At 43.9% G+C, this 14,976-nt stretch overlaps 1 protein-coding gene across 2 annotated transcripts in view; it reads right to left on the bottom strand.

Moving 5' to 3' along the window:
* PLCE1 (phospholipase C epsilon 1) overlaps positions 1-14,976 on the bottom strand; it is a 343,613-nt gene that overhangs the window by 79,613 nt on the left and 249,024 nt on the right. For both annotated transcript variants that reach the window (XM_037047396.1, XM_037047397.1), the window contains 3 exons: positions 7,229-7,374; positions 1,891-2,149; positions 145-350 (listed from right to left, as the gene is read on the bottom strand). In XM_037047396.1, the coding sequence (XP_036903291.1) occupies positions 145-350; positions 1,891-2,149; positions 7,229-7,374 (611 nt within the window). The remainder of the gene's footprint in view (positions 1-144; positions 351-1,890; positions 2,150-7,228; positions 7,375-14,976) is intronic.

Raw genomic sequence — 14,976 nt, 5'->3', positions numbered from 1 at the left:
TTCAGAATTGGTAAAGACTGAAGATAAAGAAGCACGGCCTCCTGATAAAGGCAGTGGGTTTTTACTAGGCGTCTGTCTGAAACCAACGGAAGTGGGAAAAGGAAGCAACGAGCATCCTCCCTCTGGTTCAAATGTGAGACTTACTGGCATCGAGCTTTATCCTTCAAGGAGTTTTTCCTAGAGCTGTTCCCTTCACTGGCGCTGTCCTCGTCCTCCGCCTCCAGACTCCGGGTGCAGCTCCTGATGACCTGAAAGATGCTGTTGACGGTGGACTCCTTCTCTGAATTCTTTAAGCCATTTTGTCCCACACGTTGTAAAAAATTATCTTGTCCACTGTAGTCAGCTACAAACTATGGAAAAATACATCAAGAGTTTGTTATTGCGACTTTATATAATACGTCTGAATAACCTACTCAGCTAAGGAAATGAAATCATAATGGTCATAAATAATGGTATTTGTGCCTATTTCATTTGGGGAGGAAAAAAGAACCTCCAGGAAAAACATTTTTCTCTTTCGCCACATAAAATATCAAAACTTACTCTTGTTTCCACTAAGACAACTTTAGTCCCTCTAGGAACCAACACTCCACTTTGAATTGAAAACACAAAAAGCAATATTATTCCAAGGTTCCCCTGGGAGATTAGCCACTTTACAGAGGAAGGGCAGGGCTATTTTATCCTTGCAGTGAGAACTGAGAAAAACCATGAATGGGTATACTGTGCTGTGGAACGAGATAAAAATCACCAAGAAAGGTGATGTTTGGCTTTATTTCCCATATGTCCTATGGCAATGCCAAGGCTCCCTGGCAGTGTTCAAGTTCTTATTGTCTGTATGCGGTCAGGAAGTTTCTCCCATCACCCCATCGCCGCTGGGCCCTGAGATGTGGCATCCCCTCCATCCGAAGCACAAGAGAGCTGGTGTGGGGCACTTGCTCTCAGCTTTCTCCTTCACTTCTTGCACTTCCATTCCCCTCATATAAGCTGGAGAGATGCAAGCTGGTAGTGTTGCCTATAACCATCCGGGGCTCTTCCTGATACCAGGTGGTGCCTTTGTTCCCAGGTGACATAGAAGAGGCTCAGTTTTAGAAGAGTCTTCCCAATGCCACCAAGAAGGGGTGTATGTGGGTGAGTGCGTGTGTAATAGTGAGTACTACCACGATAGTGAGGATGACTCTAGATTTGGGTGTGGGACTTCCAGGCATGGGATGCCTCAGAATTCACCATAAAGTTCCCTCCAGTTTCAATCCTCCTTTCCTTTCTAAACCCCATGTAGGGAAGTTTCCTTATCTTCTTCAGTTTCTCAATGTCCTTCCTCTCCAGTGCCCAATGCCCCGGGGCAAAGCTCACACGGTCCTCTCCTCTCTGGGTCTCTGGGAGTCTGGAACAAGCAGCGTTGGGTAGGGAAAACGGAGTCAGCCGTGGTCAGGAGCCCGCAACCTGTCTTTAGAAGAGGCACCAGCTTCTCCAGCACTATCAGCTCGCCCTCCCCTCCCCCGAAGGATGAGAGGAAGGCACTGTTGACTTCCCTGCATTTTTTCTTCTGCCAATTTGGAAAAGTTATTACTTTCACTTCACTTGACTTATTTTGTCCCCTGCAGCCAGACATTCCCACCCAATAAGAGAAAAGAAAACACTATCAGTCTTAAAAATAAATAAAATCAGAAAAGAACACCCATTTCCACTTGTACCTTCACACTGTCCCATTAAAGCTACCTTAACAGTGCTAGTTGGCATTCTTTCCTCTGGAACTTTCGAGGACCCGCCTGTTATCCAACACAACAGACACAATGGATCCCGGGGCTCACTAAGTTATCCCTCCTCATTTCAGTAAGTGATGAGCCAGGGAACAACAGCGACTCTCTGGATCACGAGGATTTTGGAAGGTCTCACCTCTAGAGTTTCCTCTTGGGAATTGTATCTCGGGCAGAGCTTCACCAGGCCAGAGGCTCCGTCTAGCACCTCACAGAGCTCCTTCAGAAACACCCCGCAGAACGGAACCACCTTACAGCCGGGGATGTGCAGCGCCCGCGTCACCACCTTCTTGTACTCGCAGGAGGACTCGTGCTGAGCCATGGCGTCCTTCAGGCTCCTCATGGTCTCCAGGTCAGACTGGTCCATGAACTGCCACATCTTTAAAACTTTTCTTGATCTATTGCAAGTAAATGACATTTCTTTTCAGATTGAAGGAGAAATAATATGGTTTACAGTAAATAGCCTAAATTCTATACGAATTTGTTGTTTTGGCTTGTTTTCTCTCTGTTTTAATATTTATTCAGGCTCCATATCTCCACCTACTTCTCCCAAATAATGTTTCATATTACTTTTATAAATTGAAACACAAAATTAAATAGGACCGATACGAACAAAAACACACGTAGAAGGAGTTAATTTTGGAAGGTGGGCACTGAACTTGGATTTGAGCTTTCCTAGCAGCCACAGACAAACAGGAAGCCTAGTAATAATATGGTTTGTACAAATATTTATGGAGGGTTGTCTGCAGAAAACGTGGTCCATCCACTCCTCTCGATCTTTTAAATGTTATCCCTAGATGACACCACTCCCTCAGTGACACACACGAAGCCTGCTTTAGCTTCTTTGCTTTTACTGAATCCAGCTTTAACATTAACCCACTGGTCCACCCTAAGGGATGTTATCTTGAAGTATTATCTGCATAAAAGGATGTTAAGTGGGGCTTTTCCTGTTTTGAACTGCTGATAAGAATAAGAGGTGACATTGTTCCCACCTTCTAGGAGAGGCACCAGGCTGTCACAAGCACCACCGAAACTGCTCTGCCCTCGTGGGCTCTCAGCCTCCACCAGCCCATAGAGGAACCGGATCAGGGCAGCCAGGTGGGAATACTGCCAGTACACTGCAATGAGGAGGAAATCACCTGAACTTTGGGGAGGCTTCGAGTGAACTCCTTGGAGAGGTGGATCTGTGTCCTGGGCAGTGTGTTGATCACAGAGGCTGGTGTGTGACTCTTGTGTGGGAAAGTCTGAAGTAAGAGGCTGCCTGGAGCTGCCCAATGGCAATGTGAGGGAGAAAGTTCCAGTGGATGTGTGTGTCTGCATCTGCAAATCTGAGTAGGCAAAATGCTGAATGCTCCTGTGAGCCAGGAGTGGACACTGTGACAGGCAGTTGGACATGAACTGTCTGGAAGGGCTTGCCTGACAAATGAAGTGACTCTAGAGGAAAGAGGCTGGGAGGGCGAGACCTCCAGAGCTGGCCCTGGGGGATTGCAGGTACACTGGGAGGTACATACAGGACGGGGGTAGGGAGACGTTAGTGGGCATAACTAGAGAGCACCCCCCAAAGCACCCCACATTTGGAAGCACCTAGCCCAGATTACAACTGGTCCAGTCAAGTAAGACCTCTGCTTCCTCTACCCCTCCTTCTTTCTTTCCTCTCCTGTCCACTTTTCCTGAAGGGATCGAGTTGGAAGGCCAGGGAGAGAAGAGACAAACCATTTCTTCCCACCCTGCTACAGGTACCTGAGACTGCGTGGGCTGTGGAATGTGGGAAAGGGCAAAGCTTTAACTTGGGTCAGAGGTTGCAGTTTTGATTTATATCAGGCTGGGTTGAGAATTCATTATGTACTGTATAAGATATCTAAAAGACAAGGAAGTACCACATGACAAACATGCACGCGCCAACCTCTCAGTTTAAAAAATAAAACATTAATAATACAGTCGAAGCCTCAGTGGGTTCTTCTGTGAGCACGTGCCCTCCTCCCTCGCCAGAGGGGACCACGGCTGGGACCTGAGTGATCTTAACAGGCCTTTATACTTACCCAACATGTCTATGTATCACCAAGCAGCTTGTGTTTTATAAACTGTATAGAAATGGTGTCACACTGTAGGCACTCAGACAACCTGCTTTTTTTGCATGGTGGTATGTTTCTGAGATTCATTCATACCCATGAGCGTAGGCCAACAAGACAGCTTATTAAGCACATAAGTGGCTGGGAAAGTTACAGGCTCTCCCAGGGTAGAATCCAGACCCAGGGGAGGGGGGGGCCAAAAAGGCAGGTTTGAAACACAGTGAGGTCAGAAAAACAAAACTGTTTTCTGATTTCACCCCATTAAGTCCAGCTAGTGCTATAACTGGTTTCCTATGGGCTGCTGAGAATCCTATTTGGGGAACAAAAAAGGAGGTATAAATAAGCAAAGGGATGAAATTCATGAGACATGGTTCTCATTATCGGATTATCCTTCTTTCTGTGAGTAACAGAGTAGCTATGTTACATTTTTGAGCAAAAGACAAACCTCAGCAAAGGTCAATGATTTTTTTTTGATAGATTGAGAATTGACACTGATTTAAAACTTTTATTTCTTTTTTTGACTATAAAGGTACTACTAGATGCTCATTATAGAAAATCTGAAAAATTCCAAAAATATAGAGAATCCACCCACAGACAACATTAGGTATATTTCCTTCCAGTATTTACTCTATTTGTGTCTGTCTTGTATAAATGCTTTATAAATTTTTATTTATAAATATTGCTGAGGTTATTAAGTATAGACAGTTTTGTTACTGTGTATTTTTATGTATTATGATATTTGTTTTCCAATATTAAATTTTTTTCATAAACATCATTTTTGGTGGCTAAATAACATTCCAGTGTATGGATGTATCATATTAGTTCCTTCATTTTTTTCTTGTTGTTCATTTGGGTTATTTTAAACTGATGCTATGACTGAATAAATACTGTTATATGTGAATCTTTTTTATTTCTCATTGTTTCCTTACAAATAGATGAGAATTTAGTTTGAGGAAGCAAAATATGCAGTTAGAAAACCAAGGTCAGTGTTAAATGACATTGTTCATTAAGGTTGCTCCTCTTTCTATCTAATTGCTTGAAAAAAACCCTTTAGTTATCTTGATGTAATTAAATTACTTATAATCTAAATATTTTCAAGCCTGAAGGTGTACACACTGGCTCCACCCCCACCATCATTCCATCATAAGAGCACCTAGCAACTTATCTCCTAAATATACTTTTCTAGCCAAAGAATTCTTAAACCTGATACTGGGAGCCATCGTTTTGTAAAGATCAGTTCAGTTCTAAGCCAAAAAAGGAGATGAAACCAGATGGCAGTGGGTCTGGGGTATAAAACAAAATGCACAGTGTGGAGGTTGAGCTTGGTGTGAGGTTACTCCTCATGTAAAAGAAGGTCACTTGGCTTTATGGCCTTTTTGGATTTTGAATTCACACTAAGTTGTGTCGGAAAGTCACATTCACTAAGGCTTCCCTGGGTCACTCTGAGGCCATTCTTCTATCAGGAGAATCTCTAATGCAGGGTGTGTAGCAGCCAGGCTCCAAGGTGCCCCGAGTGATGCACGCCTCCGGGTGCAATGCAGTCCCACCCACAACAAACCAGTGCAGGTCCTACGTGACCAGTGAAACATGGCAGAAGGGACAGTTAATGGCATCTGAACAGGACATCAAAAGCACTGCAGCTTCTGTCTTGCTCTCTTGGGTCACTCACTTTGGAGGGAGCCAGCTGTGGGGACAGTGATGTCCAGAAGGAAGTGAGGTCACAGCCCACAGTGAGCACCAACTTGCCAAACACAGAAGGATAAGCATCATTAAAATAGCACTACTTTATCATAATGTGAATATTCTTTTTTTTTAAGTAGCACAGGTTCTTTAAAGAAAACCTATGAAGGACACATGGACAAAAACTAAGGGGGTGGAAATGGGAGGGAGGTGGGGAGCACTGGGGTGGTGGTGGACTGGGATGGGAGTAAAAGACAGAAAACTGTACTTGAAGAATAAAATAATCTAAAAAAAGAAAATCTATGACAAGAGAACCAAATATACAGCCTCTTGTTCTCCCAGTATTTTTGTATTTTTTCCTTCTTTTGAGCCACAACTGGCACATTTGTATGACCATTTTAAATGTCAATGACACAAATTTATTCTTAGTTAAGAAAGTTCAAGAGGACAAAAAAAAAGTCCAACTCTGAGAATTTTCCTTTCCTCCCCCAAATCTGAATCCCATCACTGGAGAATCAAAGAAAAATCTTGATAATGTTATGAAGCAAGATCTGTTTCTACTCAGAACTCTCCTTGGGAAGGTGAATGTCAGACAATAACAATGACAGTTGTCTTTATAGATCCTTACTGTATGCCAGACATACCTGCTAAATATATTATCTCACTAAATCCTACGTCAAGAGGTAGGTACTTTTTATTATTATCCCCATTTTACAGATGTAGAAACTGAGGCTCAGTGAGGTCAAATAACTCACTCAGATCACACAGCTATTCTGTGGGGTATCAGGATTTGATTCCTTGTTATTCTGACTTGACAACTCAGGTTCTTCTTCCCCATAAGAGTAAGGGCAGTTACTTCATGCAAGGTAACTGAGTTTGAAAGGGAATAGGCAGGAGAGACTTTATTGACAGAACAGTGATCTTATTAGCTTGATAGAGAAGGCATAAGAACAGAATAACACAGAAGTGAGTGGCATGAACTCTGAAATCAGGGCTGCCTGCACTCATGCCCTAGCCATGCCAGGTGACCTGGGATGAATGACTTAACTTCTGCTAACACTCGTTTCTTTTTTGTATACAGTGGTAACAATAATGATATCTACATCAAAAAATTGTTCTGAGAATTAAAAAATTTAATTGCATGAAAGGTGCTTAGTCCAATGCTTGACACATAGTCAAGTGTTCAAAAAGTGAGAGCTAAAATTATTGAATGCTTATTATCAATGCTGTCACTGAGGGCAGTCAATGGCTGGGAGCTTATAGTGCTTGGGCAATTCATAAGGCAGAGCTGGAAAGAGAAACAGTAGAGTGTACAGGGCAGGAAGAGGAGGACAGGGGTCAGTGATGGGGTTGACACAGTTATGCAACAGGTAATTTCACTTGACTTGGCCACGAGCGTGGGATCGGAGCAGACACAGCTAACTGGGATTGTGAATGGCCCACGGGGGCTGAGTTCTGCAGTATCCTGGAGGGGCAGGGCTTGTGGTGCTACCAGTGGATAACGTATTTCCTCTGTATTCTAAAAACAACCTCCAACCCAAAGGCAGAGATTCTCAGACGTGAGTAATATCTAAATTCCTTTTCAAATTATACAATAAAAGGCTAAAGAAATCCCTGAAGAACAAGGGGTACTTGATGGGATAATTTGTACTGGTGGGCACTACCAATTGTGTTTTGGGCAGTTAGTTTAGCGCCATTTGACTACTAAGAGGAAATGTGCCCAGATACCTGAGGCCAGCCAAGAACTCCATGACAGTGTTGTAGTTGCCCACGTTCCAGCAGCATTTGGCCACATGCACCAAACATGAGAAGACCTCCCGCTTCTCCTCCATGGAGCCCGCCGTGAGGATCAGCCATGTCACCCAGGAGCTCACCTGGAAAGTGCAGACAGGGGCATTGACTGAAACTATGTTCTGGAAGCTTGATCAATATTTTTTTTCACACACAAAAAACTGTTCTTCTTTTTTAAAATATCAGTTTAGTATCAGAAAATGAAGGACCCAGCCAAGACACTATTAAATCTCTAAAGGGATTCTGGCAAAGTAACTTAAGCTCTCTATGTTCTTTACCTTCATTTTACAAATAAGGAGGCTGAAAAGTAATTCATAAAATCCCTCTTAATACATAAAATTCCATGAAGCTATAAGAAAATAAGGCCTAAGGATAATGATTGTAACATATTTGACTAACGGACAGCAAGACTGAATGCAATCAGTGCACTTAGCCCACAAATGAAGGCACTTATCAGTATTAAAATACATAATATCAAATGAAAAAAATACAAAAATGCGTATTTTGAACTATCTTTTACAAACGCACTACCTATTAGGCTCCCCGAAGGATTAAACAACAATGAGAAGAACAAATACTTACATAGCACTTACTATGAACCAGGAACTGTTCTAAACATTTACATATGTTAATTCATTTTTCTTTCACAATAATCCTGAGTCAGGGACCATTATTATCCTAATTTTATAGAGGCGAAGACTGAGGGACAGAGGGCCTGAGAGGCTTGCTCAGGGTCCCCAAACAAAGAGGTGGTAAAGTCTGAATTTGCACTTAGGTGTGTGCCCCAGAGGGAGCACTGTTAACCACTTGCTAAATGCTTAATGTGTATACACAAACTCTAATGTTCCCCAGCTCCAGGCTTAATTTATTCTTATATGGTTTGTTTCTTCTACTACACAGATTAGATTATGATATTTAATAACAACCCAATACTAAGACCCCCTTTATGATATGCAGCCTCAAAATCCTCTGCTTAATCTCTAAGATTATTTTGCTGCTAGCTCCACTTTGGTTCTTGGACACTAGTGTTCACTTAAGTTACTTTCTCCATTCTGGTTAATGTCTGGGCTGATGAGCTCAGTTTTTAACAACCAAAGCTCTTGTCTTAACCCCACATGGATCATGAGCCGCACTTGGTCCAGCAACAGTGTTGAAACGTGGGGAGGCAATCACTTCCCTGGCCTGAGTGAGAATGAGGCCTGAGCACAGAGTTCATGGTGACTCATGACATGACAACTGCAGGAAAAAGAGTTCAAGGTGCATAGCATACTGCTGTAAATGGATAGGAATGAAAGGCATTTATTGCTGGCAGCAACCACAGAGGGCAGTCCAACCCCATTTTCCAGATCAGGAATCTATGGCTCATGGGAGAAGTGACTTTTCTCAGGTCACAATTCTTGTTGATGTTAAAATCCAGTCCGGTGCTCTTTCATCTGATAAAGGGTGAGTTTCTTTCAACCTGGCATTGGTTAGGTCCTTCTAAGCACTCAGTAAGAGGACAGAGCTGGAATAAAAGGAAAAGATACCGAGAAGTACCAAAAATGGTGAAAGAAGTGAACAAAGCAGAAGAGAAGAGACTGATGCTGAACATCTTTTTCCTCTCCCTCTACAGGAACAAATTGGGAAATAGTAGCAATAGGGAGTTTCAGTGATAAAACAGGATTATGCTTCGGCACCAGCCAGGAGCACTGCAGTTATAATCTGCCTCTTCCCTTCTGAAGCCAGGTGAAGCAAAAATATGATGGGCCACTGTCCCACCTGGGCCCAGCCCATCGGGCTCTGAGCATGTTCCTCTGCTCTCTACCTGCTTTAGACTTTACTGGGTCCTCATGCAACATCACGAGAATGATTCAGCATCAGACCCGCAGGACGAGCCCTGGTCCAGATCCTCCTCCAAGGAATTTAGAGCTGCTTGGGAAAAAGACACTCATTCATTCCAATCTCCCAGGACTTCCTGAAGCACACAGATCCATCTGGGATTTGCAGGGACAACCCCTCCCCTGCAGCTATAAGCAAGACCTTACTCACTATCACCATGCCTGTCCCTTCACCTGGTTACCTGGTTAACAGGCTCTCCAGAGAAAAAAATTATTTTGCCAATAGAGACTGGGTGTCCCTTGGTGCTTCCATACAGTTTTTCCTTTAGTGAGATTTGTTTTTTATGAGCCCTACCCTGCTGTGGGAAGTCATCAGCAAATACTTAGAATCATAAAATCATCAACATCTCCTTACAAATAAAAATGAAATCGTGGAGAATTAAAATGATTCTTTAGAGACATCCAATGCATAAATTTTTGAGACTTCTGGGTATACCTTTCTGTGGCTTTAGCTCCTTTTTTTTTGTCGTTGAAACTGATGGCAAATCATGTCTCTGGAAGTTGTGGTTCTTTCAGGCTATGTTGGTATCACACTGTGACTTCTTAGTCCAGTGGTCTGAAAGGGTTAACTCGTCTTCCCCTGGAGAGTCCTGCTCCAGAGAGCAGGCATAGACCACCACATGGTGTGTGGCTCAATCCCGATCAAGCATCCAGATTTATTTCCTATCAGTCAAATGATTTTCCATATACTTTCCCACAATGCTAGGAAAAAAATAACGATACCATATTTCACATGGAAACCTAATTTAAACCAACTGTTCCATCTCCAAGTGTGAGTCCCCAGGGCCTGGCCGATGAGATTACGTAAGCACTGTTATCATAAACACACACACACCCCAACATCTGCTTACGGACTTCAGCGACAATACTTATGTCAGCCTAATGTATCTGTAACTTCACAGGCATTAATTAATGGGAGTGTCATCACTAATTACAAAAAATAAATGAAACAAAAGGAAAACAGGAATTTGGCAACGACTGTAAAACACTGCCCATGGCATGAACTGCAGTCACGTTTACTAAGTGGAAAATGTGATGTGTTGCCAATCCAGAAAGATCTCCAAGACATAAACCACACAGAAAAACACACAAATCGCACACATATAAAGTACCACAACTCAAGCACAGGGTGCATCCTTAAGTGGAAAGGTGTTACATGTGGCAGATTATTTTGCTTTATTTCTGTAGTCAGCACAAAATACAGAGAGAATCTGGCCCCCAGCCCAATTCTGTGCGAGTTCTTCCCAGAGGCTCTGTGCTCACCCCGACGACCCTGACTCCTTGGTCCATGCCTACGACTCCTCCACAGTTGCTCCCTCCAGATATTTTCTTTCCTCCTCTTCTTGCTTTTCTCAGGACTCTTCTGCCTAGGCAAACCAAACAGCTTGCTGTCTCTTCTCACATCAAATACTTTATTGGCATCACACAAGCTCAGTTCGGCAGGAATGTTCTTACTCCATTTAAAATGACCTTTCTCTTGTCCACCATGTGTCCTTACTGTGGCCCACCAGGCACCTGTCTGTTCTCCAACCTCACTCAGCTCTCCCCCATACCCTGCTTTTTGGAAGGTGACTGAGGCTTTTCTTCCATCTCTGGGATCTTATACTGGTTATTCCTTCTAGAAGAAAGCTTACCTTTACCCCTCCTCCCCCACTGAGGATTTAGCAAACACCTGTCCTTAAGGCAGAAATGTCTTTAGACCCTGCAGTCCGGGCCCCTGCCCTGAGCCCCATGCTGGCTGATCCAGCCGTACCCCTCTCTATCAAGTGAGAAGTTCGTGGCGTGAAGGGAACAAGACTGCCCACTGGCTGTGCACCCACTTCCAGGTCAGTTACCCCTATAGACTCAGGACTCCTGAATCCCCTGTTCAAAGGGCCCAGACCCACTTCTGGGCCTGTTATCTGGATCAGTCCTCCTGAGGGGGAGGTTGTAACTCTAGGCCTGAAGGCTGGCCAAGGGGCAGTAGGGAAGTGGCATATGGACAGTTTGAACTTGAGGCCTGCAGTGTCCACACACAGGTATACATGCTAGGATGGAAAGAGAAGGTAGGCAGGCCCTAGGCTAGGGCCTCCTTTGTACTTCTTCCTGGTTTTTTTAGCTGAAGTCAGGGAGGGGCGAGACTGCCTTTAGGAATCTGATAAAAGCATCACTTTCTTTTTTCTTTCTTAAATATTTATTTATTTTTAGAGAGGGTATATGGAAGGGCGTAAGAGAGGGAAGGAAACATCAATCAGTTGCCTCTTGTATATGCCCTGACCTAAGACGGAGCCTGTAACCCAGGCATGTACCCTGACTGGGAATCGAACCAGTGACCTTTTGATTTGGGGAAAACGCACAACCAACTGATCCACGCAGGTTGGGGCAAGCATCACTTTCACTAGTAGGCCTACTGTGATGTCTCATCTGGGTTGGGTCCACATGCTGTGTGTTACATGGTGGCCCCATATCTCCTTGACCTCAGCCTCTGCGCAATCAGCACTGTGCTCCCCAAAAGGCAGACATCAGCTCTATGCTGCTCACCAGCAGCAGTGTCCACCACATAACTACTCAGTCAGAGACGGCAAATAAGTGGATATACCCTCCTCTAGGAAGGCTTTTCTGATGACCTAGCACTTCACATTCAACTTCTTCCTGCTTCTCTCTGACTTAATGTTGGACCTGGAGTCCAAAGTTGTGTCCACACTTGGGTTCTCCTTGCTCCATGAGTTTGCATCTGGTTTATTTTTGTAGTGTTTGTGTGCCTGACTCTTTCACATGGGCCTGTTCGGTCTCCCCCACCAGACCTTATGTCCTCAAGGACTGAGACCATCTTTCCCACATCTCCAGTGCGGGGATGCTCGGTGCCTCTGATGGATAGGCAGGCCACCCAGAGTCCCAGGAGGCTGTGGGCAGAGAGGATTCTCAGCCTCCAAATGGTCAGGGATTATATTTGGGAAGAGGCCTGAATACTTCCTACTGCTGTTCCCAGGTCCAGAAAAAGGAGACAAGTGACTTTGTGCCAAAAACATTTTTGAATATGCTGAGCAGAAGTTTTTATAGAAAGATGATCCTCTGTAATGGGTATCTGGCTACCCTAATTGCAAAGGCTGAGCTCAAATGGTGAAGTCTAAAGATGACAATGGAAGTCTAGACAGTTACTCCCAAGTAGTTTCTGTGCAATTCACATATACCTGACTTCTATGGAGCTTACTAAAGCAACCCTTGAGGTAGAGTGAGTGGGCATGAACAGGCAAGCCACACAACTGACAGACAGACAGGCAGACACACATCTGCCTACACAGCACTCTTCCAAATGTGGAGCACTGGTATCAGAATCTCTGGTGGTGGTGGCGGCAGGGTGTTTGTTCAAACGCAGCTTCTAAGGTCTCACTCAGATCTACAAACCACACTCTTTAACAGTGGGGCCCAGGAACCTGCATTTTTAGGTAACCCCCCTGGTGGTTCTTATGCACACTTTGGTTGAGAACTCTCCCAGGGGTTTGGCATCCCTTTCTGCATCCCTGTATCTTGCTCAGGCAAGACTGTGAATCTTCATCTCCGTAACTGTGCCTGAGACTGGGGCCGTAACCTATTTGGAACCAGGAAGGAGAGACTGGGGGCAGGGGGTTCAGTGCAGCACAGCACAGCACAGCACAGCAGTGGAGGACAGGTCACCGGAGTTGAGTGGACCTGCGTTCAACTCCTAGGTCCACTGTTCCTTTGTGCAGGTTCCTGAGGCAAACCACCTAACCCGCCAGCCCCAATTCGCTTTTTGGTAAAATGGAAACATTAATATTTACCTCATAAAATTATTGTGAGGGTGAAACTGAAGATTGTGTCTAAAGATCGCAACAGGATGCTGAGTATGTGGTGAAGGGCTCAGTAGATATTTGCTACTGTGACCACTGCTGCTGCTGCTTCTCCTTCTATTACTATCATTAGCTGAGCTGTAGAGAGGAGAATTCCAGGAAACCGAATGCAGAAATTCAGAAGAGAGCAATCTGTAAGGCCCAATTCCTAACCACAAGGAAGGAAGAAGTCCAAGGCTGGACCAGGAAGACTCTGTGATTGCCTTCAGAAGGGTTTGTGCCCTGAGCACAAGCTTTTCCTAATAGAAGGGTGACACATACTTCTGTTCTCTGAAGGCTTCCCTGTCCCCTCACTGGAAATTACCTTTTTTTTTCCTATTTAAACCACCCACTCCCCTACACCTACCTACCTACCTACCTACATACATACATATTTATACATATTATATGTTTATATAAGTATGTTTCTAATATTTAGACCTAAACCAATCTACATCAACTGTAAGCTCCTTAATGGTCGAGGCCATGACTTATTCATGCTGAGGTCTCAGTACTGAGTCTGCAGTGGCCAGCAAGTAACACACACATCCTCCTTGACATGAAGTGGGTACAGAAGAGTTCCTTGAACACCTTGACTAGTGTGGCATGGTTCTACCAATGACTGTTGGTTTAGGAGGGACACAGAGGGAAAAAGGGAGGCATCTAAAGGTGGTTTTTGGAGAAGCCCTAAACTCATTTTCCTTCCCCTCAAATGGCATCCCAACTGCCTACAGGACACTTTTTGGCCTTCAAAACTGACACCATCTGAACTAAATTTACACCTCCAGCACTGACCTCCAGAGTTGCCTACCACTCCTGTCTGACATTCCAACCCTATTACATGTTGCATCATTATCTCTTCTCCACCTATTGCTATCTCTGTGGTATTGATCAATCTATTCCCTTGTGCTATGAATATACAGAGGATTTTGTTCGTGTATTTGTTTTGCTTTGGCTGTCTCCAACACTTCTTAGTTGAAGCACCCTTTCTCCACCTTAATCTATACAGATTACATGGGGCTACTCTTCCCTTACTTTCAGAGATGAGTAGAGCATGACCCAAACATCCAGGAAAAGAGACATAATCTTTTTGTTGGAATTATAAACTATAACAGCATAAATAAAGATAAACTGTGAAGATATAAGCTGTCTTTGTCACAAATATCAGCAGAGTCTGCCTGAGACTATCAGCCCCCCACCCCCAACACACACACACACACACACACACACACGCAGAGTGAAGATGGGTTCCTGGAGACATTGGTCAGGTTTCTAGATGCAGATCTACTGAAAGCCCTGTGAAGACCCCATACACATAATCCAAAAAGTTCCCTTACTTTGAGCATGTTTAAGTAGAGGTGCTGTTAACTTGCAACAGAAAAACCAAAAAGCCTTGATAAACATATCTGATGATCCCCCTCCTCTAAAAAATACTAAGGATCTATATGCATCATCATGTACCATGCTGGACACTAGTGAACAAGACAGATGTGGTACTGGAGCCTTGTGGAGGAAATAACACAAGCAAGTAATTAAATAGGAGTATGGGTGATATTTTGCTTGGGTAGGTACAAGGCCAACTTTACCCATTCATAAGCTACCATCTTTGGAAGTCCAGTCTTTCTACCACTCCTTGGTCTCAGCTGTCCTTCCAAAGCACTTTATTTATATCTCTGAAACAGTGCTTATTCTTTCCACAAACAGTTACTGCATTGCATGCCTGTGAATTTGCAAGGAACTATGTTAGGCATGGGGGCAGAAGGGGTAGGAGCAAGTACAGGAAAAGAAAGGTAGCATGCTCTGCCTTGCAATTAAGTCAGTTGTATATATGGCCACCTTATCTAAATTGTCAAAACCTCAAGGATAGAGACCATATAATTCTGGTTATCTTCCTATCGTTTACAGAATGTCTTCCCTGTAGTCTGTACCAGATAGTTGCTTAATTCTCAAATGCTCCAACTAAAAATTCCCTAATGACTGA

This window comes from Sturnira hondurensis, unplaced genomic scaffold (genome assembly GCF_014824575.4).
Source record: "Sturnira hondurensis isolate 20B ecotype Veracruz unplaced genomic scaffold, ASM1482457v3 Scaffold0005563, whole genome shotgun sequence".
Classification (NCBI taxonomy): Eukaryota; Metazoa; Chordata; class Mammalia; order Chiroptera; family Phyllostomidae; genus Sturnira; species Sturnira hondurensis.
The sequence above is the reverse complement of the archived record's forward strand: the minus strand, read 5'-3'. Positions and strand labels throughout refer to the sequence as shown.